Below are 27,953 nucleotides of genomic sequence, written 5' to 3'. Positions count from 1 at the left end.
AGGCGAAAAAGTGGGTTGGTTATCACAAGGTTGCTAAAGTCACTTTCCTTTAAGAGATGATGAGGATCTAGTAAGCTGATTACCTAACTAGTGCTGATCAGGTGATGTCTCATTGACTGGTTTAAGATTCCACTTCTGGGAGAGCTGAAATTGTAATGAAGTTATTAGCTCTCAGCAAATTGACATAGGGCTTTACATAAGTGACTCCATTTTGGGCCAGTTGTCTTCCTTTTACTTGTGTTGTTGGGGTTCAGGGCAGGCTGCCCCCAATTATGCCGGTTTGACTTTTGGATTATTTTGAATTAAAGTTCCTTAAGAAACAGTGCAACAAGGACATCATGATCCTCTTTTATCTCCCTGAAAGCAAGAAATAAATTTCCCATGTGAAGGGTACCTGGGCAGAAGACATCCTTATCACCAGAGATAGGGAACTGAGGGTCCAGAATGCTGTATATATAAACCTTGCTTACTCCTTCACTACTTTGCTACCCCAAGCCCCAACTTATTCTCTTGTCAATTCTTCACAGATTTACTATTTCTTTATCTAAAAGGTAAAAAAAGCTGCCTGCTTTGGTTACTTCTTTGAGTCTTATATTTTTATGAGTTCTCATTGTACAACACTAAATTTGCTTAGTTAGCCTGTGACTCCCTCTTATGTCAATTCAATGATTAGGCCAGCCACAGAGCCTAGGAAGGAGGAAGGGAAAAGTTTTTCCTCCCCTATAGTGTCCTACAACTCAACTCAATTCTGTCACTATTTACCTGGAGATCAGTTCCACATGTTAAGGGTTCAGCCCTATGAGACTGCCTCCACCCCTTCAGAACCCAACAGGAAACTCAGGTTGTCACCTGTGCTTCTGAGGACCAGCTAGCTATAGATGGGATGTTCCAATGACCCTCTCCTCAGCTTCAGTTAATTTGCTACAGCAGCTAACAGAACTCAGAGAAACAACTTAATGGATTGCAAGTTCAGTACAAGAGGATTTAATCCGGGAACAGCCAGGAGGAAGAGATGCATAGGTCAAGGTATGTGGGAAGGGACATGGAGCTTCCATGCCTTATTCGAGCTACTTACTTTCCTTGAGCATCCAAGCTCTCTGCTGAACGCTGTCCTTTTGGGTTTTTAGGGAGGCTTCATGACCCAGGCATGATTGAATAAGTCATTGGCCACTGACGATTGATTGATTGACTCTCCAGTTCCTCTCTTCTACCTTCTCCAAAGGTTAGGGAGTAGGACTGAGAGAGTTCCAACTCTAATCACTCAGTGGGCTCCCCTGGTGGCCAGCCCCCAATCTTAGGTGCTTTCCAAAAGTCACCTCAGGAACATAACAAAAGACGTCTTTCTCACTGTCATCACGGGAAATTCCAAGGGTTTTTGGAGTTCTGTGTCAGGAGCAGGAGTAAGACCAAATAAATATTTCCTACTATAAATCACAATATCACAGCCCATGACTGCCTCTCCAGAGCTTTTGCCTGTGACATTTTAGAAGACCATAGTTTCAGACTAAAACCGTACTTTACTTGGAAAGACATTTTCAGAGTAAGCTTACCATACAGTGTCTTCTCTTTCTGTACTGCTATTTTGTGTGCAAGCACCTAGCAGTAACTTTTCCACAGGTGAGTGCCATGTGCCTGACAAACAGAAGTGGCCCTTCTCTAAACCCCTGCCCTAAATCTTCACCTGTGTTGTGTGTGTGTCTCCTAGAGCGGCATTGCATGGTGTTAGCTATCCCAACACACGTCTTCCTCTTCTCTGGGATGCATGGGGGATTGAACAAACCGTGTCTGCTTCTCTCAGGGACTCTGTTGCTATTATAGGGCCTGTACCCCAGGAGGCATCAGGGAGCAGTTACTGCTGAGTATGACTATACCCTGCTCATCATAGAGGGCAAACTGGCCGCCAGGCAGAACTGAATGGATTTTGTGCTTGGCTACCTTAGTGTTTAAATGAAAAGCTAAATTAGTGGCTGACATGTAAAAGATTGCATATAGAAATTTCATATAGAAACACTCTCTTCTCTTGAAAAATGGGAAGATGGGCCATGTTGGGCTAGCGTTCTTGCCATTCCTACCCTGTATCAGTTGGCTGGAACTGAGCCGTGGCTTCCTCAAGGCAGGATACTGTTCTGATCTCCAGCCTCCATACTCAAGGGCATCTTAAGCCCTGCCAATCTCTCTTCTTGAGTCATCAGCCTAGCCAGTGAAGACCCCTGTTGGTGACCCCTGACTGTCGGCTGTGGCTGACAAACCTTTTTAGTGGCTCCAGACACTTCAATAATTGTGTGAGAGTCCTGTACCCTCTCCAGTAGGAGCACATAGCATAGCATTTTACATACTATGAGGGGCTCTGCAGCCCCTCCCGAGGCCAGGCTGCAGACTTGCAGGGCCAGAACTCTAGGGTCAGAGATGACATCTTTTTCTGCCACCTTCCAACAGTCTTTTGCAGAATCCCCCGACTGGCTCCTGCTCCACATTCCAGCCTCAGCTCCGTCAGCTACTGGAGACAGGCCTTCCCAGGCCATTCATTGTAAATTAGCTGTCCTCCCTTCTCTTGGCGCGCTAGTCCTTTGAAACTCTGCTTTAATTTTGCCTGGAAGTCTTCTTCCTCTCTGAAATGGTCTGGTTCAGACGTTAGTTCACCGGTTTACTGTCTGACCTCCGCCCCGCCCCAATACAGTGTAACGCGGAGAGAGCACCGTCTGTATCCCAGTGCCCTGAATAAGTAGGCACGTAATAACAGCCTGTCGATTGAATGGATGGACGGACGGATCCCCCCCCACCCCGCCCCCTGCCCCCCGCCCCGTTCTCAATTTCCTTGAGGCATCAGGTGGCAGGAGCCAGGTGAGACAACAGCCCCACGGCCGGCGACCTCGGCCAAGTTCTGCCCCTGGAGCCCCCTCCTGCTGCGCGGTACCAGGCAGCGCCCGCGGGCGGCGAGAGGGCGGAAGCTTCGGGGCCGGAACGGGCCTGCCCGGCGCGCGGGTTGCGGGGGGGCGGCTTAATCAGCCGGACCGCAGTGGCGGCCGCGGGAGGGGAGGGCCCGCGGGCGGCGGCGGCGGCGGCATGGCAGGTCGGCGGGTGAACGTGAACGTGGGCGTGCTGGGCCACATCGACAGCGGCAAGACGGCGCTGGCGCGGGCGCTGAGCACCACGGCTTCCACCGCCGCCTTCGACAAGCAGCCGCAGAGTCGCGAGCGCGGCATCACGCTCGACCTGGGCTTCTCGTGCTTCTCGGTACCGCTGCCCGCGCGCCTGCGGGCGGCGCTGCCCGCGTCCGCCGCGGCGTCGGGAGCCGAGCCCGAGCCCGGCGAGCCGCAGCTTCAGGTCACGCTGGTCGATTGCCCCGGGCACGCCTCCCTCATCCGGACCATCATTGGCGGTGAGCGCGGGCCGGGGCGGGAGCCGGGCTCGGGGACGCTGGGCGGAGCGGCCGGGCCCCGTGTTCGAGCTCGCCCGAGCCGCTGCCGGGGAACGGGGACCGTCTCACCTCCCGGCAGGGCCCCGCCCAGGGCGCGAGAGGTGGACGGGGCTCGCCCGAGGCCCCGCCGGCAAGCGATCGGGGGTTCTGGGACCCGAACTCGCGACCGGCTGACGTGGAAGCGCTTCCCACCCAGCACAACCGCGCAGGAAGGTGCTTCCCTAAAGTGTTGGGTTTATGGTTTTTGGTTTTTGTTTTCAAGAGGAGTTTGTAGTACACGAACAAGTCAGAAACCCCCAAAAGACTGCCGAAAGGGTCTATGTGAAAAGTGCGAACAAAAGAAGTCTGCACTCATCCGTTCTTTGGTCTCCTGGTTCCCATTTCTAGTCAACCACCGTCAGCCGCTGCCCCAGTTCCTTGTGTCATTTCGGAAAAACTCCACGTAAAGACAAGCATACCCGCTGTTCGTAAACCCCCTCTTCTCTCTCTTCACAAAACGGTAACGCTGTCTACACTTAGTCAACACCAAGGGCTCCGTATCTGCACACAAAAAGCTATATTATTATTGTTTCTTAGAGAGGGAGAGAGAAACCTAAGCAGGCTCCACGCCCAGCACAGAGTCCTAGTGGCGCTCCATCTCCGGACCCTGAGATCATGAGCTGAGCAGAAATCGAGTCTTAGCGGACTGAGGCACCCAGGCGCCCCCAAAGCTGTATTATTATTATTATTTTAAAAGATTTTATTTATTTATTTGCCACAGAGAGAGAGAGAGCGAGCGAGAGCACGCACAGGCAGGCAGAGTGGCAGCAGAGGCAGAGGGAGAAGCAGGTTCCCCACCGAGCAAGGAGCCCGATGTGGGACTCGATCCAAGGATGCCGGGATCATGACCTGAGCCGAAGGCAGCTGCTTAACCAACTGAGCCACCCAGGCGTCCCTAAAAGCTGTATTATTTTTAAGGGTCATATAAAAGCCCATCGTACAGCTGTGCCAACGTTTTCTTAACTAACTCTTAATGATAGACACTTAAACGTCATTTTCAGTTTTTGCTAATGATGCTTCAGTGAATTTTCTAGAACAAGACTGGTGGGGGTGCTGATCTGGCTGTAGGATATGCTGCTGGAACCCATCTGGCTTGGGCAAAGAGCACATGAATTTTCAGTCATGAGAGGTACTGCCAAAATGCCCTTCAAAAATGTTCCATTTAATCAATTTTTTAATTATAAGGTAATACATGGATAGGTTCTGCTTGTGAAGAAATAGAACTTTTCAGATTAGGTAAAAGTCCTGTAATGGCCCCTCTTTCTCCAGAGGAAGCCACTATTATACCTTTGTGGATTACTTTTCTGGGTATGTTTTTACTGCAATTAAATCTGTGGACAGGGCTTTAAAACATGCTCTGTTTTTAGAGGAAAATGATAAAATAATAGAAGCATCTGGTACAAAAAGGTAAACAGCTAAAAGAAGTCTCTTCTTCACTGCTGACCCAAGTATTTGGTTACTTTCCTGTTTTCCACTGCCTTGTCTTTCCTTCCAATCTTCTCTACACCTACAAGCACATACGGGAATATATATTGGGCAGATGGTTTTATTGGCTTGGTGGCAGATGGCCACATTGGTCTCTGGGCATACTGGGTCCCAGCTGTAGTGATGAGTGTACTAAGTACTTTAATCTTTGTTACCTCCGGGCTGTTCAATGCTGCAGGCAGTCTGAGGTCACTTCCCCATTTTATAGTAGAGGAAGTGGAGGCTCATAGGAAGAGACCTGCTCAAGGTCACACAGTCTAAAGTCTTCTATTCAAGTTGTGTGTCAGTCATCAGATGAATGTTAAGGGTCATGTGATCCTCTCTACTCTTTTCCCCTTTTCTTAACAATTCTGTTTAGTCGAGTCCAGGTACATCTTCAGACATATACTCTGAGCCAGCCTGGGTTGGAGATGGAAGAGCCAGGTTAAAGTAAAATAAGAAGTCACTTTTAGGGTTTTTTGTTGTTTGTTTTTTTAGTAAAGAGTGTAGGTGAATAGTAAAGGGCATGCTTTTGAGTCAGACTGGGCAGGAGACCTAGCTTTTCCCTGTACTAACTGTGCTCTTTGAACCTGATTTTGGGCCTTCCAAACACTGGCAGATAGCAACCACACAGCTCTTTATTGGCTTTGCTTTTCTCCCATGTTTGCCACTTCCCCAGGTAGATTCTGCAAGGAATGCAGTGGTTACCATTTAATAGTTGAAGAAATTGGGATGTAGGGAGGCTGCGGGTAAGTGGCACACCAGGTACCCCTGGTCCCAAAGCTGGAGCTCTTTGCCATGCTTCCTCAAATCACTTTATATTTCCCCTGCTCCCCTTCTAATATATCCATGTATAGAGAAGCTCTTTGTAGGACAAAATGTTTCAGGTGCCAGCCTCATCCTATATAACCAAATTTTAATGACTCTAAGACTTGGCAGTTCCTTAGTTTAGACGGCAAAACTGTAAAAGAAAAGAAGAAGAATTTTTTCTCTTCTTGTAGGTACATCATGGCTCTTCTTTACTCTCATCTCCTGAGTGAGGAGACTTTCTGTACCTTTTTTTTTTTTTTAAGATTTTATTTATTTATTTGATAGAGAGACACAGTGAGAGAAGGAGCACAAGCAAGGGGAGTGGGAGAGGGAGAAGCAGGCTTCCTCTGGAGCAGGGAGCCCCATGTGGACTTGGATCACCAGGACCCTGGAATCATGACCTGAGCCGAAGGCAGACGCTTAATAACTGAGTCAACCAGGCATCCCTTTCCTTACCTTCTTACAGGCATTAAAATGCAACCTGAACACAGTGGAATGGTGAGACCACGGCTGCCACTATCCTTCCTTCCATAGATCAGATTCTCACCCTTTTCAGAGAAATGAGAAAAGTGAGGGAAAGCGTACCCACATTTGAGTACCTGTTCTGGCCCACGTCTGTTGCTAAGAACTTGCATTTGTGCAACAGCCCCAAGTGGTGGGAGTGTTAGGCCTATTTTTCTGATAAAGGAGCTGAAGCTTGGAAAGTATAAAGTACCCTGGGCTGGTGTTTACCTAACTCTGCCTCCCCTAACCTGAATCTGGTTAACACCTTTAGTTCCCCTCGTGACTCATAGATCATAGATCCATAGTTGTCTTTGCTTTTTTGAGATTGCTCCAGAGGCCAAATCCCTGCCTCTGGCAGCTGGTCTGCTACAATGCTGGACCTTCTCAGGGACTGCCTGCCCTCCTCTTCCTGCTACTTCATTTCCGTACAGTAGGCCGAGAACTCTCATGTCAGCGCTCAGCTTCAACACTTCCCAGCAGCTCCTCTTTGTGCTTAAAATGCCAGCCTCTTCTCTGTGGGCTGCAGAACCCACGATTTGGCCTCCGTCTTCCTCTGAGCTCATCCCTTGCCCCTGACCTTCAGTCTCACTGCCCTCATTTTTACTTATTGAATGGGCTAGTTTTGCACCTATTGTTCCCTCTCTTTGGTACATCCAGCTCCTCACTCATATCTCAGGTCGAGTGTCCTGTCAAGAGGGCTCTTCTGAGCTGCCCAGCCAAAGTATCCTCAACTCTCTGCCCCACGTGCTTTCTCATGTCTCTATTTTACTGCCTTACAACCCTTTTCACTATCTGATAACTCTCTATGTGTTTCCTTGTTGACTGTCTCTGTCCTCCATGAGAGCAGAGTAGGAATCATGACTGGCTTATTCTCAGCGTTTGGGCCAGAGCCAGGTGTGTGGTAGGCATGTGGTAAGTCTGAATGGGGGAAGCTGTGTCCCACTTCCTGGGCTGGATGGTAAAAGTGAGCAAAGAACATTCTTCATGGGTTAGTGGACAGAAAGCAATCAGCATGGGGCCTGGCTTATAATCGGTACATTATGCATGTTTCTTATTTCCCTCTAGGAGCTAAAGGCACTAGGGAGAGGGTGCTGTCAAAATGTGCCCAGTGACCTATCAGAGCTTTTAGCATACAGGACAAAAGCAGGAATAACTCAACTTTGCTGGGCAGTGGGGTATAGGACATGATGGGTGGAAAGAAGAGCTTTCCTGGTGAAGGAAATGGTGGAGGAGCCAGGGCTCCATGGCTTAAACCTGCCTTTTTGTCCTTCGGAGTTGGAGGTAATGGCCAGCATTTAGTTGTGGCTAGAAATCAGCATGGCATGTGGGGAGGTGTGATGAAGATGAAGGTAGAAGGGTTGGTGGGCCAGAGCCTCTAGAGTGCTGAGTGTTGTTGAACTTAGATTAGGTTAGGCCCTTAGCATAGATTTCTTTCTTTTTTTCGTTTTTTTTTAAAAGATTTAATTTATTTGACAGAGATCACAAGTAGGCAGAGAGGCAGGCAGTGGGCGGGGCAGGGGGAGCAGAGAGCTGAGCTGAGCAGAGAGCCCAGTGTGAGGCTCCATCCCAGGACCCTGAGATCATGACCTGAGCCGAAGGCAGAGGCTTACCCACTGAGCCACCCAGGCACTGCACCTTAGCATAGCTTTCTTCTAAGGGCCTTGGCAGCGTTTTAAAACAGGGTTGTGACAAGATCAGGCCTGAGCTTTAGGATGATGCAAGAGTCCCAGGCAGGCAATGCACCTGTACTTGGAATTGCTGGAAGACTGGGGTCTTGTTAGAATTCCTGGCTCGTTGTGAGTGATTTAGACCCCTTGCTGAATACATTAGCTCTAGTACAAGGAAATGAGAATGATTGTCTCAGTTCTATGATGATATCTCTGAAGTTTAATATATCTTATATTAAAGCCAGTTCTCATTGATTCTCTTGCTACCCCCCCCCCCCCCCGCAAAGTATTTTCGCTACCCAAAGATTCCTTTCTTAGCTTAGAGAAAATTGGGCTTTATCTGCTTGATCCATGTGGCCATAGATAAAACTCCATGGTACCAGGGGGAGGTTAATAGTGACAGTAGTACTTAGCTTTTATTTAGTGCTGCCCTTAAGCTGTTTTTTCCCCCATTTAACACTCAAAGCAATCTGGTGAAGTAAGAGGTGATATTCCCATTTTACAGGTGAAAAAGCAGGCTCAGAGAGGTCAGGTGGGGAGCACAGTTCCTAAGTGTCAGGGTTGGGTTTGAACCTGTGTTGATCTGACCACACAGCTCTTACTCAGGCATTCTCAATGGGAATGAAAAAGTGTATCCGTCCACTCAGGCCCCCTATAGTAGTGTTTCAGGGCAGTATTTTTCTCTAATCCATTTTGGAGTATAAATCTTTCAGGGCTAGAACTTCAAAAAGATTCAGTAATGTATGTTTTAAAGACTTGGGTGGGGGTGAGGGACTTGGACCCATCCTCAATCTAACTCTGGCAGGAAAGAGGAGAGCTGAAAAATGCTGGTATCTTGGCTTGGCAATTTATAGTCCTCTTGTGGCTGCTAGGATTAACAGTGTATTGTCTCCTGGTCTTTTGTTCCAGTTGTTAATGAACAACAGCTCTTCTGCCACGACTTGTACTTGTCGCCCTGATCCCTTCCCTCCTCTGCCCACCATTTAAGTGGTGCTTCCTGCCTGGCTCGGACCCTCTGGGTCCCTGGGTCTTTCCCTAGGTGGAGCTGATGAGAGCTGCCACAGCTGCCACAGCCTTGTAAGTCTGACTTGGTTACTCTCTTTGGAGGGAAAACATTCAGCAAACCCCCGGAGGAGACCCTCTTTGTAAAACTTAAGCTACTTTGCCTTCTCTGTTTTTCCAGCTCTCTGCGCTCTTGGTGCCGATGCAGAGAAAGCGCTTGTCCCTTTGGCTTGTTTTATTAAATCAAGCAGATTTTATACATTCCCCTTTGGGCACCTGCACATAATGCCCAGAAAGCAGTGCAGTAGCCACAGAAGCCGAGACAGCAAGGGGCCTGGCGGTGCACGGAATTTGGGCATTATGCTAGTGTAAAACCAGCCAGCCACACAAAAATCCCGATTTTGGTTTTCTTTACCTCTAGTCTTTTTATGAATCTGCGCAGCAATACATTGTTATGGTATCATGTTCATATATATGTGCCCTAAAATATTGGGACGTATTTAAAGGAGTTGATATAACTGGAAATGCTTCTTTAACCTAAACTTCTTTAGCTCCTAGAATCTTCCAGGCCTTGCTTCCATGTATCTTCATGCTCACTCAGGGAGCGCTGCCTTTGATTTTTTCTTCTTTGTTAAAAGGTGATCTTACTGTAACAGAAGATTCTTGTCTGCGATGCCATTTCTGGGATGCCCTCAACCCCTGAGTGAAGTGGACCCTGACGCTGGTGTCTCTTGTGTTAATGTGCTGACAGCCTCTCTATGTCCAGTAGGAAGTTGGCTGCACGCAGAGTCCAGTGTGCCTGTTTTCAAATACAGGTTTTTCTGTTTTGTCTGCTACCTTATCACTCTCTGACCCCTCCCTATCTCCTTCCAAGTTGGAGTGCCTTTTGCTGTCTCTAGGAGACTCTCAAGTTGAGCTTTGTCTGTAGCCGTGCGCCTGGCGCTGGGTGGCAGGTGACTTTGCTTTGGTCTGGGTGACAGTGTGGAGGTAACATAACATTGGAGATGCAGCTTGAGTTTAAATTAATGCAGAATATTCGAGCAGGAACCAACAGGAAAGAAAAATGGAAACAGGTAGTCATATTTCATTCTGTGGGGTACATTTTTCTTCTCATGGGGCTTGCCCTTGAGAACAAAACATATCAAATGTTAAATCAAAGAATATTTTTGTAGTCATGCTAGGAATAGAAAATAATGCAAAGACTTTGCCTTCTGGAGGCAAATATTTTGCTGGAAGGTTATAATCAAAGTCAGAAGGAAATCATAGCCATAGCTTTTGGTAAAGCTGTAATCATTTAAAATTAATTGCTTTTAAGCTTTTTACTTAGCATCTCCTTTGTTTTCTATCTTCTTTGTCTCCTGGGTTTTTCTTCAAAAATCACTTCATCCAGGTTGGAATAAGATTTGGGCAGGCATCCCAGGAAACAACCCGTAAATTAATCCCTGAGACATATTCCCTGCTCAGTCATTTTTTTTGTTGTTGGCTAGAGTCTCGGACAGGCTAGGAGTGAGGCTCCCTTGTCTTGGAGTGTGGGTCTGTTCCCTTTGACCAGGAGGCCTTTCAACTTGTGCTCAAGGTGACAGTGTCTGTAGCTTTGGTGCCTGGGTGATCTGGCAGCCTGCATCCTGGTGAGGTGGAGTCTGACATTTCTGAGATGGCCTCAGGAATGGGGCCACCTCAGGGTGGGGCGAGGAGCAGGAATGAACCCTCCTAGGGTCAGATGGCATCTTGTGTCTCCCCTGCTCTGCTGCAGTGGCTGGCTTCCCCTTATTCAAGTATTCCCTTTAGTCTGGAAGTATCTAAGGGACAGAGACAACATCTGAATTATGTCAGTAGCTCTAGGGCCAATCCAGGACCTAGCACATAGTAGATACCCAGTAATGCCTGTAAACATTTTTATTGAGATATAATTCACATACCATAAAATGAACCCATTTCAAGTGTATACTTTGGTGGTGTTCAGTATGTTCCCAGAGTTGCTGCATAGAGCCTTTGCCACAATCCAAGTTGAGAATATTTTCATCATTACAAAAAGAAATCCCTGGGTGCCTGGGTGGCTCAGTGGGTTAAGCCTCTGTCTTTGGCTCATGTCATGATCTCAGGGTCCTGGGATCGAGCCCCGCATCGGACTCTCTGCTCAGCAGAGAGCCTGCTTTCCCCCCCTCTCTCTGCCTGCCTCTTTGCCTACTTGTGTTCTCTGTCAAATAAATAAATAAATAAAATCTTAAAAAAAAAAACCAAAAAGAAACCCCAGACTTATTAGTAGTCACTCTCCGTTCTTTCCTCCCCTAGGCCCATGCAGCCACTGATTTACTTCATGTGCACAGATTTGTGTTTACTGGACATTTCATAAAAATGGAATCATCCAGCATGTGGCCTTTTGCATCTGGCTTCTTTTGATTGGTGTGATATTTTCAAGGTTTTCCATGTTGTAGCATGGAGTAGATACACGTCATCCCTTTTTTAGAGAAATTTTTAAAAAATTTATTTTTAATTCTGGTAAAGTAAATATTACATAAAATTTGCCATCTAACCATTTTTTTTAAGGGGTGGAGAGAGAGAAATGGAGAGAGAAAGGAGCAGGGAGGAGTAGAGGGAGAGGGAGAGAGAGAATCTCAAGCGGACTATGCTCAGCAGGAAGCCCATCACGGAGCTCGTTCCCACCACCCTGACTGAGGTCATGACCTGAGCTGAAATCAAGAGTCCGATGCTTAACTGACTGAGCCTTTTGTGCGTTCCAACTGTTTAACCATTTTTAAGTTTACAGTCCAGTGACATCCATCTCCAGAACTCTTGATCTTAAAAAACTGAAACTTTAGGGGCACCTGGGTGGCTCAGTCGGTTAAGTGTCAGCCTTTGGCTCAGGTCACGATCCCTGGGGTCCTGGGATCGAGCCCCGCATTGGGCTCCTTGCTCCACAGGGAGCCTGCTTCTCCTGCTTCCCCTGCTTGTGCGTATGTGTGCACTCTCTCTGTTAAATAAGTTAAAATCTTAAAAAAACAAAACAAAACAAAACAAACAAACCCAAACTGAAACTCTGTAGCCATTGAACAGTGACTTTCCCTTCCACCTCCCAGCTGCATTCATCCCTTTGTATAGCTGAGTAGTACTCCAGTATGTGTGTATACTGTTTTTTAACCTGCTCATCTTCTGAAGGACATTTGGATGGTTTCCACTTCTTGGTGATTATGCCCAATCCTGCCGTGAGCATTTGTGTACAAATCTTTGTGTGGACATATGTTTTTATTCCTTGGCATATACCTAGGAATGGAATTACTGGGTCACAGGGTAGCTGCTTCTACTTTTCTACATATATTGTACACTCTGTTTGGATGTGAGGGCAGATACAGACGTGCCTGTCTTCAGGGAACTCAATGGTCCGGAGGACCAGGGAGGAGCAGGAGGCAGTGCCAACAGCCAGTTAAGACGGAGAGTCATAAGGGCTTCATAAAGAGGAGCTTAGGATATGAGTGCCTCTGCCTGGGACAGGCAGGAAGGGCATCCCTCAGGAGGGGACCCTGGGCAGGGCCTGGAAGGATGACCTAGAGGTTTCCAGGCAGAGGACAAGAGAGGGCAGAGCAGACCCAGGGTGCAGCCTGAGCAGTCGGAGGTGTGAGAGCAGATCTGGCTCAAGAAGCGGGCGGTCAGTCAGTGGGAGAAGTGGGAGGAGGTAAGGCCAGGGCGTAAGGGTCATGGGCAAGTTAGGAGGAGGGGCTGTCTTGTCAGAGCTTTGAAGGATGGCTGAGATTTTCCCAGTGGGAATAGGAGAGGCTTTCCTGCTGGAGGACTCAGAGTGAACAGGGACATAGGGGCAAAGGAAGGGCTAGAGTGTGGAGCTCACAGGAGGCAGCAGGGTATGAGGCTGAGCTGCAGAGACCCTGGGGCCCCAGAGCTCAGGAGCTTGGAGAGCCTGTAGTTGGAGGCAGGTGGATGGTTTTTAAGCTGGGAGATCCTGCCAGCTTTTGAAGAGTCGGAAGAGAGGGCTTGTGCCAAGTGGTCTGGGGCCATGCATCCCTTATTCTGACCGAGGGTTACAGAGCCAGCTTGAAGAGGGAGGGAGAGCGACCACAGACAGAATGGACACTGTTAGGAGGGACAGTGTGGCTCTGGGGGTGCAGACATGGCAGTGCAAAGTGGGGGCTGAGGCATGTCTGCCTCTCACAGGGAGAGGGGGGGAATGGACACTTTGGGAACCTCTGCTGTCTTGCTGGCCACAGTTCCAGGCCCTTTATTATCTCACTCCACCCTGCCAGCCAGGGGTAGGAGTTTCCCTCTCCATTGTGCAGCCCACACTAGGCGAGAGTCCAGAGGTCAGTAACTGGCTCAGCGGGGGTCTAATCCAATTTGATTTCAGAAAATCTGGATTGCTGGGAAGCTGCTCTCAGACCTTAGCTCATGCCTTCTTTGGTAGGAACTATGGCTCCTGAGGAGCGGTTTATATACAAGTCAATTTGTCAAAAATAGAGACTTCAGCTTCCATTCTCGCCTGGATTATTTGAGTTTTGTTTTTTTGTTAATTGGGTCTTTTTTTCCTTGTGCTGTGAGATTAGGCTCCTGCTGCTTTGAAGTGGCCTTGGCTGGGTGGGGAGGGAGTGGGAAGGACTTAGTTAATGTGGTGATCCTCTCTTGGCAGGAGAAGAAACAAGTTTTGCTGTTAAGAGAGAAGTTGACTTTCCCCCTTTCCCTATCTCCTGTGTTGTGATGATGCCTCTCTTGTCTTGGGGCCTTCAGGAAGACTAAAATAATTTCCTTTGTCTCTAACCTACTTCCTGAGGATATTTATTTGGTGGCATACACAGGTGTTACCTAAAGATAAACCTGACTTTTTTCTTTTAAAATTAGTGCTTGGAATTGCTAGCATTGACCTGTGTGGCCTCAGGAACCTGCCCTAGCTGGCCTCCCAGCTTCATCCTTTATTGTAGATTTATTTGGGTTGCTTAAAGCTCAGGGAGGGTCAGTGGCTTGTCCTTGGTCATCTGACACAGGGACTAGAGCTCTGCCTTCCCAGTTCCATTGCAGTATGGCACTTAAAAAAATAGCTCTGCTTGTGGTCATTTCTAGGTGATTTTCAGGGCCTTATGCCATAAGCACCAAAGACGCTTGCATGTGTGCACACGCGTGTTTGCTCAGTGTTCCTTAGTCTCTGAAATGATGATGACCCAGGGCATGTTCAGAGATATTCCTCAGAACTTATGCTCTAGAGAAAAAAAGACTACAGAAGAAGACCTCTATTTCTTGAGCATTTGCACAGACAAGTAGGTAGAAAGACCAGGAAGGGAAGCTGGTGTTCACCAGCACAGACCTTGTGCCCATCAGCCATCAGCGTGGCTAGGAGAGGCCTGATGGACACTTTGACTGCGAGGGCCAGTTTTTCAGAAATCTCTGCAGGGCATTGCTCAGCACTGTCCAACAGAGGGGATGTGATGATGGGAACATTCAGCTTGGTGGCTGTGGGCACGTGAGGCCAATGAGTACTTGCGCTGTGGCTAGTGCAACTGAGCAACTGGACGTCTTAATTAAATTTCATTGGAAAGTTCTAGACCTGTGGATCCATCTGCTTATTGGGCCGGTTTCCTCATCAGTGAATATCACAGGCCTCAGACCCCACATCTTCAAGACCGCCCTCTTCACTTCCTTACCTTCCTGGGGAATGATACCTCCACTCTCCTAAAGCATGACCTTTTCTTTTCCTCTCTTTTCTCTCTCCCTCCCTTCCATCTTTCCTTCTTCCCTTCCTTTTTTCTCTTCTTTCTTTCTTTTAAAGATTTACTTATTTATTTTAGAGAGAATGTAAGTGGAGGGAGGGGCAGAGAGTATCCCAAGTGGACTCTAAGCTGAGCATGGAACCCCGTGTGGGCCGGGGCAGGGGGGCGGTGGCGATCCCATGACCCTGAGATCATGACCTGACCCAAAACTGAGAGTCAGATGCTTAACTGACTGAGCCACATAGGTGCCTCAGGGTATGACCTTTGAAATGATCCTCAATGTGTCCTCCTTCATATGAGTTGGTGACCAAGTCTTGTCCCTCCTGCATGTCCTTTTACCTGTGTGTCCTCACCATCACTGCAGCTGCTCCCTTAGGACAGGCCTCCATTGGTGCCCAGCTGGATGAGTACAGTGTTCCTTCACAGTCTCTCTGATTCCAGCCCCCCCCCCCCCGCCTTAAAACTATTCTCCCCTCTGTAGCCAAGAACTCTTTCTAAATTGCTAATGTAGCTATTTTACCTCCCTGTTTTAAAAGTCTTGCATTGCCCTCAGTTGGCAGAAAGGCCAAATTCCTCAGCATGTCTGGTATCAGCCCTTCATGATGGCTCTGTGTCTCTTTGTCTCTCTTTGTCTCTCTCAGGACTCCTGGCTTAATGAACTACTTGCAGGTCTCTGGACAGATCACATTCTCTTGATGGCTGTGTCATCAGGCAACATGCCCTTCTCAGGGAAACCTCAGTGTTGGCTTTCCCCAGCCTGAATTAGGTGACCCTTATTCCAGGGCCTCTGACATCCTATATATACCCTAGAATCTCATTTTCTCCCCATTGGTTGTCATTTTCTGTTTACCGGGTTATGTTTTCCACTGGACTTGATCCCCTTTGAGGGCAGGAGCCTGTTATCATTCACCTCTGTGTGCAGGGGTCCAGGACCTGGCCTGGCCCCGAGTCAGCCTTTGGTGCATGCAGACATGAGTGAATGAACGAACGGCTGGATAAGGGTCATTTCCCACTGCCTGCAGCACTGACCCACCCTCTTGGGGGGCCTGGAACCAGTGGCCATACAGAGTTCACAGTGGAGGAAGCCTGCCTTGAGGTTAGACAAGTTCATCTTTCAGTGGAAATTCAGTCCTCGTATTTCATTTTCAGGCCACTTTGCGTAGCAAAGTAGTTTAACTCGGAGCAGATTTCTGCCGTGCTGATGGTTAATTTCATGGCCCACAGAGGGTCAGCACACTAATGCCGGGAACACGGTGACCTCAGTGCTGCTCACCGCACACGGTGAGGGCCCGGCAGCCCTGTTGTTTTAGAGGCAGTTTTCAAACATCCTTCAACGGGCTGATTTTGAGTTAACAGGGGTGACCTTTTCAAGACCATTTTTAAAAGCTGTAATATAGATCCCTCCCAGACCGTATATTTTCCTTTCTCTACACAGTTCAAAGGGGCTGGGTTGTCTCATAGGTTTTTGCCAGCAATCTTCAGCTTGACCCTGGTTGTTTAAATCTGCCGGAGGAAATTTGAACAAACTTGTACTTTGGTAATTCTTCTGCCTCTGTGAACCTTTAACCTTAAGGTTTCTTTCAGAGCCAGGGGCTGCATTGTCACCAGTCGTCCCTGCTGGGGCTTTCAAAGGGCATTGTCTAGTGCGTCTGTTTTCACTTTGCTACTGGAGTTCTTTTGAGGAAGGGTATTAATTCAGACCTGATTCTGAGACAGGACGAGGACTTTTAAACTTGCCCCAGAGCTTGGGGATGGGGAAATGAGCATAATGCAAGCCCGTGGCCTGCACCAGTGGTGTTCTGCAAGTAGGCTTCGAAGGTGAAGGGAGAGGAGGCCCTCCAGAGGTGCATTGGGTGCGTTCACTGTCCAGTGGGTGACCCTGGCTCTGCCTGGTCTGGCTTGACAATGTGACAGAAAGAGGATCCTCTCTCTGATGGTCAAGCTTTGGGCCCAGAATTCCTCCTAAATATATGCTTCCTGGAGCACCAGTTCTTATGAACCTGGGAGGGCAGATGTGAACTTAGAGTTCACATACTATTACAGAATACTTGAAGGATATGACACTTGCTGGGGAAAGAGAAGAGGGCTCCCTGGTGCAGGAGGGTAGGGACATCGTGGTGCTGTTCCCGCTGGCTGCCCCCAAGACTCCTGAGTCACCTTCAACAGATAGCTGATTTCACCATTTAGTTCTTCATGTGTTCTCTTGAGGGAAAGCCCAAAAGAAACCTGAAAATGTGCAACATCACAGTCCTAGGCCCCTGTGGCCTTCGGGAGCTGGTGTCTGGGCTGTTGCAGTGTCAGAGATCTGACGTTCCTGGTGTGTACCCAGGCAGCAACTGGTTTGTTCTGTCACCTACTCTTGCAGTAGGCTGGGGGCTGTCTGAGCACCTGGCCTGGTTCCTCAGCTTTCTTTCATTTCTTTTCTCAAGATTCTGGTGTCTTAGGGGGCCCCTCTCCATCAGATCAGACACTGTAGAAGAAAAGGTGTGTCATTCCATCGATCAGTTCATTCAGCAGGTCCAGAGCAATCTAGAGCTAGGAGTTGGGTTTGGTTTCCATTGGTGGTCAGGGAAGAAGGCTGAGCACCTGGGAGTGGGGGAGGCAGGTGCCACAGAAGTAAGCGGGATTGCGCAGCCCTGGACATTGGGATACTGCTGCGAAGAACAGCGCACAATGCCCAGAGACGGACAGGTGGATGTGCGGGGCCTCCTTTATCTGGAAGCTGGGGAAGGCCTTTCTGAGGAAGTTATGTTTGAACAAAAATCGGAAGGTTGGACAGGAGCCGTGGCAGCCCCTGGAGTGCTGGGAAGGAGTGGCACGCGTGAGGGTTTTGAGACAGGAGGAAGGTGGGGACTGTGGTACAAGTAAGCGGGTCACTCTGGCTGACTGTACAGAGCTGTTTTCCGCAGCAGACTCCCGGTGTGGGGCTGGCGTGTTGGATGAATGCGTATACTTGAGCCGCAGGCAGCCTCACCGTGGCTGGAGGATAAAGGATCTGCATGTATTGTCATTCTGAGATGAGGGCCAAGAGCAAGGAGGAGGAACACCACCAGCCTTCTGGAGGCGAATGGTCTCTGTGTGGCTGACCTTTGGCTTTTACCCCCCCTTAAGAACTGTCCGTTTCTGGTGCCCCTCATTTTCTGACCATGGTAGAGGGAAGGGCTGAGGTGAGAATAGGAGTTGGCAGATAATCCTGGCATAAAGTGAACCAGTCTTCCCTCCTCTGTGCTTGTGTTTGGCCATTTCACATTGACTGCTTATGAACTACAAGCAGTAGTTGCTTATGAAGGTTAAGGATACATTCCTAAAGCACTAAACCAAGCACTGGACATCAGAAATGGTTAAGTGAAGTAGCTGAAGTCGCCAGTACCCAGCCCACCCTCTGAGACCTGGTCAAAGCCCATGGAACACATGCCCCTAAATCTTTATCTCCATTCCCTTTCCTTTGGGGTACCCGTTGGATTAAAGGTAATGCATTGGGGGCAGATTTTTGCCTTCTCTTTCTCCACCAGAAGTGAGTTAAGCAGGAGATCTGGCCCATCCTGGATTGTGTCTAGAAGGGTACAGGGGTGGTTTCAATATTTTGATGGTTTGTGGTTCAGAACTGAAACTGGAGACCCATTTAGAGAAGACCAGGATCTTTGCCTTGGAGGTTCCTGCCAAGGAGGCCTGGCCTGGCCCCAGACTTGAGTGGGTATTTTTCTTCCTTTGATTTTTCTCAAGTTGTTTAATAAGGGACAGTAGTTCATATCCTTTAAAGCTCTCTTGAGATGTCAATTTGGTCTTCTGGGGATAGCCATGTCCCCAGGTTGGAGGAGAATGTTTCCAGGTGACTCTAACAGGTTGGGGTTCATCAGAAAGAAGCAGACCATATCACTGAACCTCGGGGGAGTCCTTTGAGAAAGAGCAACCTGGGTTCTTCTTGCCTATTTTCCCCCTTCTGGAATCAAATGGAATCTCTTTGCCTAGCAGATAATTCCCAGATTTAAAAAAAAAAAAAAAAAAAAAAAAAAAAAAAAAAAAAAAGCACTGTATACTTGTTATTGTAGATTCATTATCTGTTCCTAAAAGTTTTTAAAAGTATATAATGAGAAAACTTGTCACAGTAACCAATAGTTTCTTTTCGAGGAATGAATTTTTTCTAGGAAAGATAAGAGGCAGTTATTTTTGGTTTGATTTCTTCAGCTGAATCTTCCTCTCTTCCTCTTTATCTCAAAATCTGTCTCGGAAGGCAATCTGGGGACATTTTAGCAAGCGCCCTGGTAACAGATGTGTGTCATCCTTTTCCTGACACATCTCCAGGCCCGGAGAGGCAGCTGTACAGTTGCAAGCTGGCCACAGGGCGGTAGGTGGAACCCATCTCCACGCCAACTCCCGGACTGTTCGGTGCACAAGAGGGCAGTGTTTGCTTACGGTCCTGGATGGAGATGATCAGTGTGTAGGTTAGCAGGTCAACATAGTTAGAATGACCTCGGACTTTTTCAAGACAAAATAAACTGTAAGCCACAGCCATGATGGCTTCCCATAGATGCCTTTCAGCTCCTGACCCTTCCGAAAAATAGCTGCTTGCTATCTTTTCTTTCCCTAAAAAGAAAAATATTTTTACTTTCAGCGTTTATTTTTTATTTTTTTTTAATCAAACGAAAGTACAGTTTGCGGCCTTGTACCTACAATGGCAGAGGTTAAAGAGTGTTGCAAAAGCAAAACCACTGCTTTCTAATTAAAAACCATATGGAAAGGTTTTTGTTTGAAGCAAGAGGTCAAATGTATATTCTTCCCCTTTCACATCAGTGTAAAGATTATCTGACTTAACTTTGAAAACATTTGAAGATATGGGCTTCAGTTATCAACCTTTCTCTGCAAGTTCATGGTATTAACCAGAGCAAGGCATTTCCAGGAGAGAAAAAAGGTGATCTCCCTGCCTCTCGGGGGCACAATCTACTCTCTCAAATAGGCCACATCCGCTTTTGTATAAGGATTGACCTGCGTTCAACTCTCCCGTGCTCTTTGGTACAGGCTTTCAGGCCAGAAAGATGTGTATTAATGGGCAGCCCCTGTCCCTCTGGATTGCAGCCTGTGCCAGAGTTGGGGGCTCGCACCTCTTCTGTTCCCCCCAGCCTAGAACTGTGGGTCCTAGGTACCTGCCACAGGTTAACACCCGAAAAAGTTTAGTGTACAGCAACAGCGGCTGCCAGAGCCAGTGCCCTGAGGAAATGCCAGAGATGATGGCAGGCAGTGGCCATCACTGTGCATTCCAGTGGCAGTGCCCCTTCACCTCTATGAGCCCGTTTGTGCACCCGGAATGCAGGTGGTTATCTTGCTTGGGGCGGTTGTAGCTGAGAAATGGCCGTAAAGCTTGTGGCACGTAGTAGGGAGCAGTTACTGTGATGTTGATCCCTCTGGCTCTCACCCCTTTATAAGCCCGTGGGCATAGGGGATTGTTGGACATGACGCTAGGGACACAGGCACTGACGGTCGTCCTTTTATTTGATTCACTAAGCGTGTCTGTTGTTCAGCCCTCTTAGCATCTGCAACAAGACAAAATGAAATCTAAGTGGGTGGGGGGAGTGCTGCGCTGCCGCCTCGATCCTCTGATAGCCATCAAGAAAAGCTGGGTTCCCAAGCTTAGCCCTATATGAAATCAGATGTCTTCTTCTAATCTTTTCTAATCGCAACATAAATCTTCCGAAGTGAGTGTGTCTATAAGATAGATGCCGTGTACCCTGCGGAATATATTAGTATTTGTGACATCCTCACGGTCTTTAATTGATCAGTAGGATTTCATCCAGAATTTGAATTTGACAGCACCGAGGGAGGAGAACCATGGGTGGCCTTCTTGTTTGCTTCCCCATGAAGCTCCTGTCCTGGCTTTTATTAGAAGGGTCTGGGTAGGAAGGGAAGGTTTTTTGAGCTGCAGGCTTTCAAAAGAGGCTCACGCCATGTTTTTCCAGGAACATAATTTCTGAAAAATGCTGGGGCCCTCAATTTCCAAAGCAGCCTAGTTTGTAAAGGGAATAAAAAGTTGTTTCTGTGTGTGGATTCTGGGTTGTTTTCCATCTTCACTCCCTAAGGCAGGGTTGGCAAGCGGGGAATGGGACAGATGTTCCTTGGTAGTAATTTCCAGTCAGATTCTTGAATGCCTTGTATACTCTGGGTCACCGTCAGCTCATAATGGAGCAAAATTGAGTGAGAATTCCTGCAATGAAAGACGTGAACGGCACACCGGCGAGATATGATGGTAGAGATAGAATGCATTCTGTGAGAAAATATTTCCAGTGCTATCTGTAAAATTCAGATTGAATAACCATTCTGAAGTGCTCCCTTTTAAAAGAGTTTCCTTCCACAAGCATTGCAGGCTGAGTAAATACCAATAATTTTTATTTCCCTTCTCCTTATCGTTCCCCCTACTGAAATGTTCCTGCGCGGCCTATCTGGTCTTTTCAAGTGAGCATCAAATGATTAGTGTCAGCTTCCAATTTGAATTATGATCCGCATTTCAGAACACAAACTGCTTTGCGTTTGCATTTGGAGGTAATTATCAATATTTACCAATACCGTGGAAGACTTGGAAGTAGAGGAAGTGCCTCTGGAAATGGAGTCCCCAGATGAAGATAGCGCCGGGGGTGGTTTGTGCCCATGTGTGGAGGATGGCAAATGGGCTCAGAGGCCTTTCTCGCTCCAGCCTGATCCACAGGCTCTCAGTTGGATGGGGTGGCCACGTGCATCCAACTGCACAGCAGTCTTTTGGGGTTAGGAGCTCTGAAGAGGGTGGGAAAGCTGTTCCTGCCTCCTGTAGGAAATGCTTGCTGTGGCCTCTGCTGTCAGAAGCGGTCCCCTCTCTTGTTTCCTCAGGGGCTGCCCATGGGCCTGGTGGGAGTACCCTCTGGTGAGAAGGTCCAGAGAAACTGGAAGGCTGCTTTGAGACCTTTGTGGCCGGAGCCCCCCACCCCCCAGCAGCCTAGAAAGCAGATGAACATCAGTAAAATGTGCTGACATCCTGCATAAAATACAGTTTATACGTACAGCTGTCTGCATTGACTCCTCAGTGTACCGCTGGCATCTTCCGTCGTAGCAGAAATCTAATTCAGCTTGGAGTAATTCTAGTTTTTACCATTTGCTTTCTGTATTTTGGAGCCAGGAAATGTTTTTAAGTTTGCAAACACTGTAAACTTTGGTCCATTGCTTGTCATGCCTAATTAATAGCTGCCTTTGGCAAATCCAGAAGGAGGTTTCAGACTTCGTCTCACGGAACTTTCCGGAGTGAAGAGGCTGCAGTGCAAAGGCCTGTGCTCCAGACTCAGAGAGGCAAGATTTAAATAGGGGATTTGGGCCATTCTACTAGCTTACTGTGTGACTGTGGATATTTTGCTTTTCTAAACCTTAGTTTCTTTGCTCATTTGAAAAGAATAACGCCTACCTCTGGAGTTTGCTGTGGGGGTTAGCGGTAGCGACTGTGATGCAGTTAGCCTTCTTGGTGCGTGGTAGAAGCACAGTGAATGGAGGCCGCGCTCACTCGCTCACTGCCACTGTGGCCTGTGGACCGGCACTGGGAGGCTTGGCACCGGAGTGCCTCTGCTTCTGAGGTCGCTGGGGAGAGTCAAACACCCTCAGCATTGCAGACAGCAGGAAAGAGCACTGGAATTATGCAAGAGCTATGTTTCAAAGAAGGAAATGAAATTCTTGAATTTTTTAAGGCAAAGAAGAGGAGGGAAAAAAATAGATTCATTGTTTTACTTGGCTATTCAACAGGATGCAGGACAAAGCTGGCCTCTCTCCTGTCTAATGTCATCATCGGCATTCTTTCTTTCTCTTTTTCTTTCTTTTTCTTCTTCCCCTCCTCCTTCCCCTCCTCCCCTTCCTCCTCTCCTCTCCTCCCCTTCCTCTTCCCTCCTCCCACTTCCCCTCCCTCCCCTTCCCCCCACTTCTCCTCCTCTTCCCCCTCCTCTCTCAACTTGTACTGCAACAAAGCCCCCCTTTTCTCCAAAGTCATTCTGAGGTTCCGAGCCTGGGATTAAATCTCATGCTGTGGAGATGCTCTATTGCTAGGAATATTTCCTCTTTTGTGGTCTCTAGTCTCAAATTCTTCACCATTTCCTGTTGCTTTTTTCCCCCCTCAAATGAAGGTGCCAGGTGCCAGCCTCATGGCTAGTTTCAGAGTACAGGCTGTATAGACCGGCAAGCAGGCGCTCTCAGCAGTGTGCTCTCATGGTCCCACTGTGCAGCCAGGGTTGTAGGTGACGGGGCAGTATGGTGAGCAAGGTTTGAAGGAAGATGGGCACAGGGATAGAAAGTGGGACTGACCTCTGGTGAAGCTGGACTGGTGTCAGGCCAGGTGGAAGCTGACAGATGCTAGAGTTGAGGGGGGAAGCTCTTTGGGAGGGCTGATAAAAGTCAACATCTGCTCACCGTTTAATGAGTACCAGCAATGTGGGCTCTGCCATCCTGACACAGTGCAGGCTTTGGAAAGCCCTAGGAAAAGATATGGTTCCTGCTTTTGGGAATCTCAGTGCTGGGAGAAGCTTTCTCAGCTTGTTTTCACAACTTGAGAGAATGTGGGTTCAGCAGTGAGCCCTGGAGGAGGACCACGGTTACTCCTCTAGCACCAGTCATGTGCTCATTGCAAAGGCCTGGATTTGCACCACGTCCTTCTTTCCTTAACAGTGCCTTGTGACACCTGTAGCCATGCTTATTTATAAGGAGTAGCAGAAGGAGCTGGGTTCAACGTGCCAGCCTGGGTTTAAAGCCCAGCTCTGCGGTTAGCTTGTGATGACACATTACTCTGAACCTCTGTTTTCTCATCTTCACAATGGAGAGAATCATCTCGCGGGTTTTTTGTGAGAATCCCAGGAGATCAGCTGTGTATAGTGCTTACCTCCATGCCCGCAACCTATAAAGTACTCAACAAATGGTGTTAGCTCTGGGATCGTAACTATGATTTGATTTTTTAATCTTTAAAAGAGTGCTCATATAAAAATAAATAGTTTCTCAGAAGTTTCACTTATTTTTGGTTGGGAAGGCAGACTAGATGGATGGCATCTGATACCCTAGATAATGTATGATTTTTGTCTTGTTTTTAAATTGGCAAGGATGTAGCTGGGGCGTAAATGAACACACTTGAAGTCATCAGAGTATCAGTACTTAGCTACGCCGATGTGGCTGTAACATCGTGAGTGCGGTTGGAGTTGAGAGGAGGAAGGCCCTTGATAGGGAAAAGGCAGGACAGAAACCAGAAGAGAAACGTGGATGGTTTATTAGAAAGCAGTGTGTTTTGTCTGCCGGGAGAGATCAGTCTGCAGGAAGCCTTGGCTTGTTTTGTGTGCAGAAGCGGATAGGTGCCGATCACTGCTGCATGCAGTTGTGGCCCCGAATATGTGACTCAGCTTTCCTTGAAATAATTGGTGTGTCAGTATTAAGGGGAAAAAAAACCCCCACAGAATAGCACAGCATGAGTGCCAACATGATACAATTTTTAAAGTTTAAGGATTAAAGGCTGAGAAACTGAATTTGAATCCTGGCTTCTGCATTTCTTAGCTGTCTCATCTTGGGCAGGTTACTTCACTTCTCTGGGCCCTAACTTCCTGCAGAATAGAAAAGAATCATTTTAAGGATTAGAAGAAATATATCTGGTCCTTGATAAGCCTTTAATAAATATGGTTATTGTTATCACTGTTACTTTTCCCACTGATAATAAAGGCTCCTAGTCCCTTGTGGCTCTACGTTGCCAACTATAAATGTGGGCTTCCCTGAAATGCTGTAGTTTTTTTCTGTAGTGTAAATGAACATACTAGAGTGTTGATTCAGTGTTGCAGAGAGGTTTGTAAAGGAATTTATATAACCACATTTTGACAGGCTCTTTTTCGTTAACTCCTTCTAAAACTGGGACCAAATTAAAAAAAAAAAAAAAGCCCTTACTAGTATAACATTTTTAGAACCTGAGCTAGACCTATGTGTATGCCCAGGGACAAATTCAGAAAACCTTAGTTTTTCTAAAGACTTGTTAGGGGTGCCCACCTTTCAATCAAGGAAACAATTTTTCTTTATGAATTTACTGTTTATTTTTTGGGCATGCACATTTCCAAATATATCAAATATAAGTCATACATTTTTTAAGTTTTTAAACTAACGATAAAACATTAGACCTTTGCAGGGAATTTAAAAAGGTCTTGTTGACTTTCAGTTTCCCTCAGATTTGCATGACTCTGAAATTCCTGGAAGTTTCACATCTCTAGCTAATCCAGCAAACACTCTGTTTAGGGTGGTAAAGAACTCCCTATCAACCCAAATCTTACTACATCAAACTGGAAAGAACCTCCCAAATTCTTTCATTTTGTGTTTTACTGTAACACGGATTGCTTAAACTAAGTGGGAAATTGGCTGTGAATTTTTAAAAATATGGAGATACTCATTTTTGTCAAATTTGTCTTAGAAGAGCAGGCTCAAGTTTGTTTTTATAAATGGGAAAATTGATTTGCAAAAAGGTGAATGAAGAGTGACAGACAGGAGATGACTTGTGGCCCGTTTAGAATTTGATTGGAGAAATCACAGCCGTAAAAAAAACGGGTTGACTTTCTTTAAATGATAGGCCATCTGGTTCCCAAAATCATGCTTATTGACGTAAACACCCTGGACTTCAAGGTGAATTTCAGACTATTGGATTAGTTTATCTGCGTACTGGTACTTGTGTAGAACCCATGGCAAAATAGTATACCATAATAAATGCATGTACAGCAAATAAAACGGGAGTTCAGAATCACGAGTCATATAGTAAAAATGTGTGGTCTAAGTCGTGTTCAGCGAAGGTTTTATTATTTTGGAATAAGGTCTTTACAGTTGTCTTAAAGGAATGTCTCTTTTCGGGCAGATTTGAAATATGAAAACCATCTTATTTTCTTACAAGTGAAACATTCAAATACCATGTTTTCCCATGCACTTTTCAGCATGTAAAGTGAAAATGGAAGTAATTTTGCTAGGTAACTTATATTTTGGGGGCTGAGGAGAAGCACTAGAAAATTTAGCTCCTGAGTATCCGTTCTTCATAAGAAGGCAGTAGCATCCACAGAGATTATCATGTCAGTATTTGCTAAGCCATAACCAGATTTTGCTGCTGTTGTATTCAGACTCAAATTTAGTCTAAAAGTGAAATTTCTAAATGAAACTTTTTAAAGGTGGGTTCAGTTTGGGGTAGGCAAATCAGTAGAAATAGTACATAAACTCCAAGAACAAAATGGCATTTTGTTTTTTCCTGTTAAACTCCTTTACTTGTTGACATTGCAATCTTTACAATGGGACAATTGTGATTCCAGAAGCCCAGAACCCTGAATGAATTCAGATGGACTTACTATTCTTTTCCTGTGAGTCTCGGAACCTTTCTGCTTTAATGCAGACCAAAAGACTGCCTTTACTGTTCGTTCTTCCTTACTCAGTTAAATCTCCAAATCCCTGTTATTATTATTGTAATTGTTATTTTATTGTAATAATTATTGTTACGATTATTGAACAAGCTCTGCATGTTTGGTTTGAAAAGATTCCACCGAGCATTTTGATTATGGTGATTAGTGTGTGGCGTGAAGCCGAGCAGTGGAGCAATGCAGGGATTTCGTTATGTTTCTGGGGCATTTTCACCGTTGATACCCGGGAGTAAGATTTTTGTTTTTACAAGCCAGAAGGGTTGCTGTGAATTCTAACATTTGGGAATCACAGCTTTAATTCTGACTTATTCTGGTGAAATAAAAACAAGCCCTTGATACTGTTTTCATCTCTTGAATGAATGAGACCTATTTCTGATTTCAAGTTTACTGAAGCAGTCTCTCCGTTTCCCCAAGTGCCACTTCCCAAGGTGGACAAAACGTGTTCTGTGCAGGAGAAATGTGAGATGCTGGCTGCTTGGGGGAGGAAGGGAGAGAGGAAGCTGTTTGCAAAACTACTTAAAATAAATTTGAGGGGTCAAACATGGAACACAGTTGCAAAAGAGAAAGGAAAAAAATGCCTTAGGTCAGTTCAGCTAAAATAGCGTAGGCATTCACATTGGCTGGAGGGTTGTGTATTTCTTGCTAATCAGATACAATCGGTACAGATAATGCTGGAGTATCTGAGGCTAGATCTCCTAGCCTCTGTATCAGAGAAATTAACCTAAAGGGGCATGTTTTAAAGGGTTGATTTGGGGGAACAGATACCATTTGGAAGAGAGATGCAAGCTGTGTTTACCTAGTCCGAAGAGTACGCAGACTTGAATCTTGCTTCCTGACTTGGAGCTTGTCTGTCGGGGACAACCCTGCTTTGGGCCGGGCTAGACGGGCTTGCGTTAGCACTTCATTTAAAAGCGATCGGTTCTTTTAAATTAAACATGCAAAGTTATCTTGTTGAGGCATTGAATGGAAGGTTGCTGGATTATTGAATTTGGCCCACAATTTAGCCAGTTCAGCAGGGATTTTGGGGTCTGAAGCAATTAATATGCAAGTACATTTGAGTCAGCAAGGTAAGAGATTACTGTCTTATCAGGGTAAGAAAAATTTCTCTTCCCAAGATCCATACTTTTTAGGTGGTAGATAAAACCCATTGTTTGAGGTTCATGTTTGAGAGTGACCACCTCATACTGCCAGATTTTAACCACCAACCCACACAAGAGGGAATACTTGCCTTAGGCTCAGCGTAGAGGAGACCCCAGTTTCCTTTCTCATGGTCTCGTGTTCTTTCTTTCTTTCTTTCTTTCTTTCTCTTTTTCTTCCCTCTCATATAGATTAGAAGAAAACTTCATTTTCTTTGTTCAAAAAAATCATTCATGGAACTGATCAAAGCACATAAAATTGTTTTTGTCCTGTCAGGTTGAATACTTAAAAAGACAAAACTAAAAAGGATTTGAATATGTGACTAAACCCTTGTCTGTCCTATAAATCCAGACGTGCTCCAGCCAAATTCTTGTGCGCTCTCCTGACCATAAGGATTGACTCGGGGTAACAGCTATTTCTTTGATAAACGCCTTCTTCTTCTTCTACAGGGCCAGAGCCCTTGCACCTGTTCCTTCCCACCTGGCAGGCAGCATGACTTTTTTGTTGTGTGACACTCAGCTTTGCACACGGTGCCTGTGCAGTCTTGGGGTGGAGGGGCAGTGATTAATACTGTTTGCTTGTCTTTAAAATGGGGAAAGTAAGACTTGAAAGGATGGTGAGGCTGGCGCGAGAAGACACACATGAGGAGCAGACACAGTGAGTGACAAGCCTGCGGTGCCAGCTCTGGGCGTGCCCCTTCTTCTGCTGCTGCTGTACTCAGTGCGGGACACCAAGCACTGTGATAGAAGCAGGAGCGCTGGGTCCAGGAGCTGTCAGGCACTGGGAGCCATGGGTAACC

General features: G+C 46.8%; 1 protein-coding gene across 3 annotated transcripts in view; it reads left to right on the top strand.

Moving 5' to 3' along the window:
- The first annotated feature begins 3,007 nt into the window (after positions 1 to 3,007).
- Positions 3,008 to 27,953, top strand: part of EEFSEC (eukaryotic elongation factor, selenocysteine-tRNA specific) — a 246,705-nt gene continuing 221,759 nt past the window's right edge. Inside the window, exon 1 of one of the 3 annotated variants that reach the window (XM_013055151.2) lies at positions 3,008 to 3,379. In XM_013055151.2, coding sequence (XP_012910605.2) covers positions 3,064 to 3,379 — 316 coding nt within the window. In that variant the 5' untranslated portion in view covers positions 3,008 to 3,063. The remainder of the gene's footprint in view (positions 3,380 to 27,953) is intronic. The other 2 variants (XM_013055144.2, XM_004738634.3) reach the window with 2 other exon arrangements.

Source organism: Mustela putorius, unplaced genomic scaffold, assembly GCF_011764305.1.
Source record: "Mustela putorius furo isolate JIRA1106 unplaced genomic scaffold, ASM1176430v1.1 tig00003850_pilon_pilon_pilon, whole genome shotgun sequence".
Lineage (NCBI taxonomy): Eukaryota > Metazoa > Chordata > Mammalia > Carnivora > Mustelidae > Mustela > Mustela putorius.
This window is presented reverse-complemented; position numbering and strand designations above follow the sequence as displayed.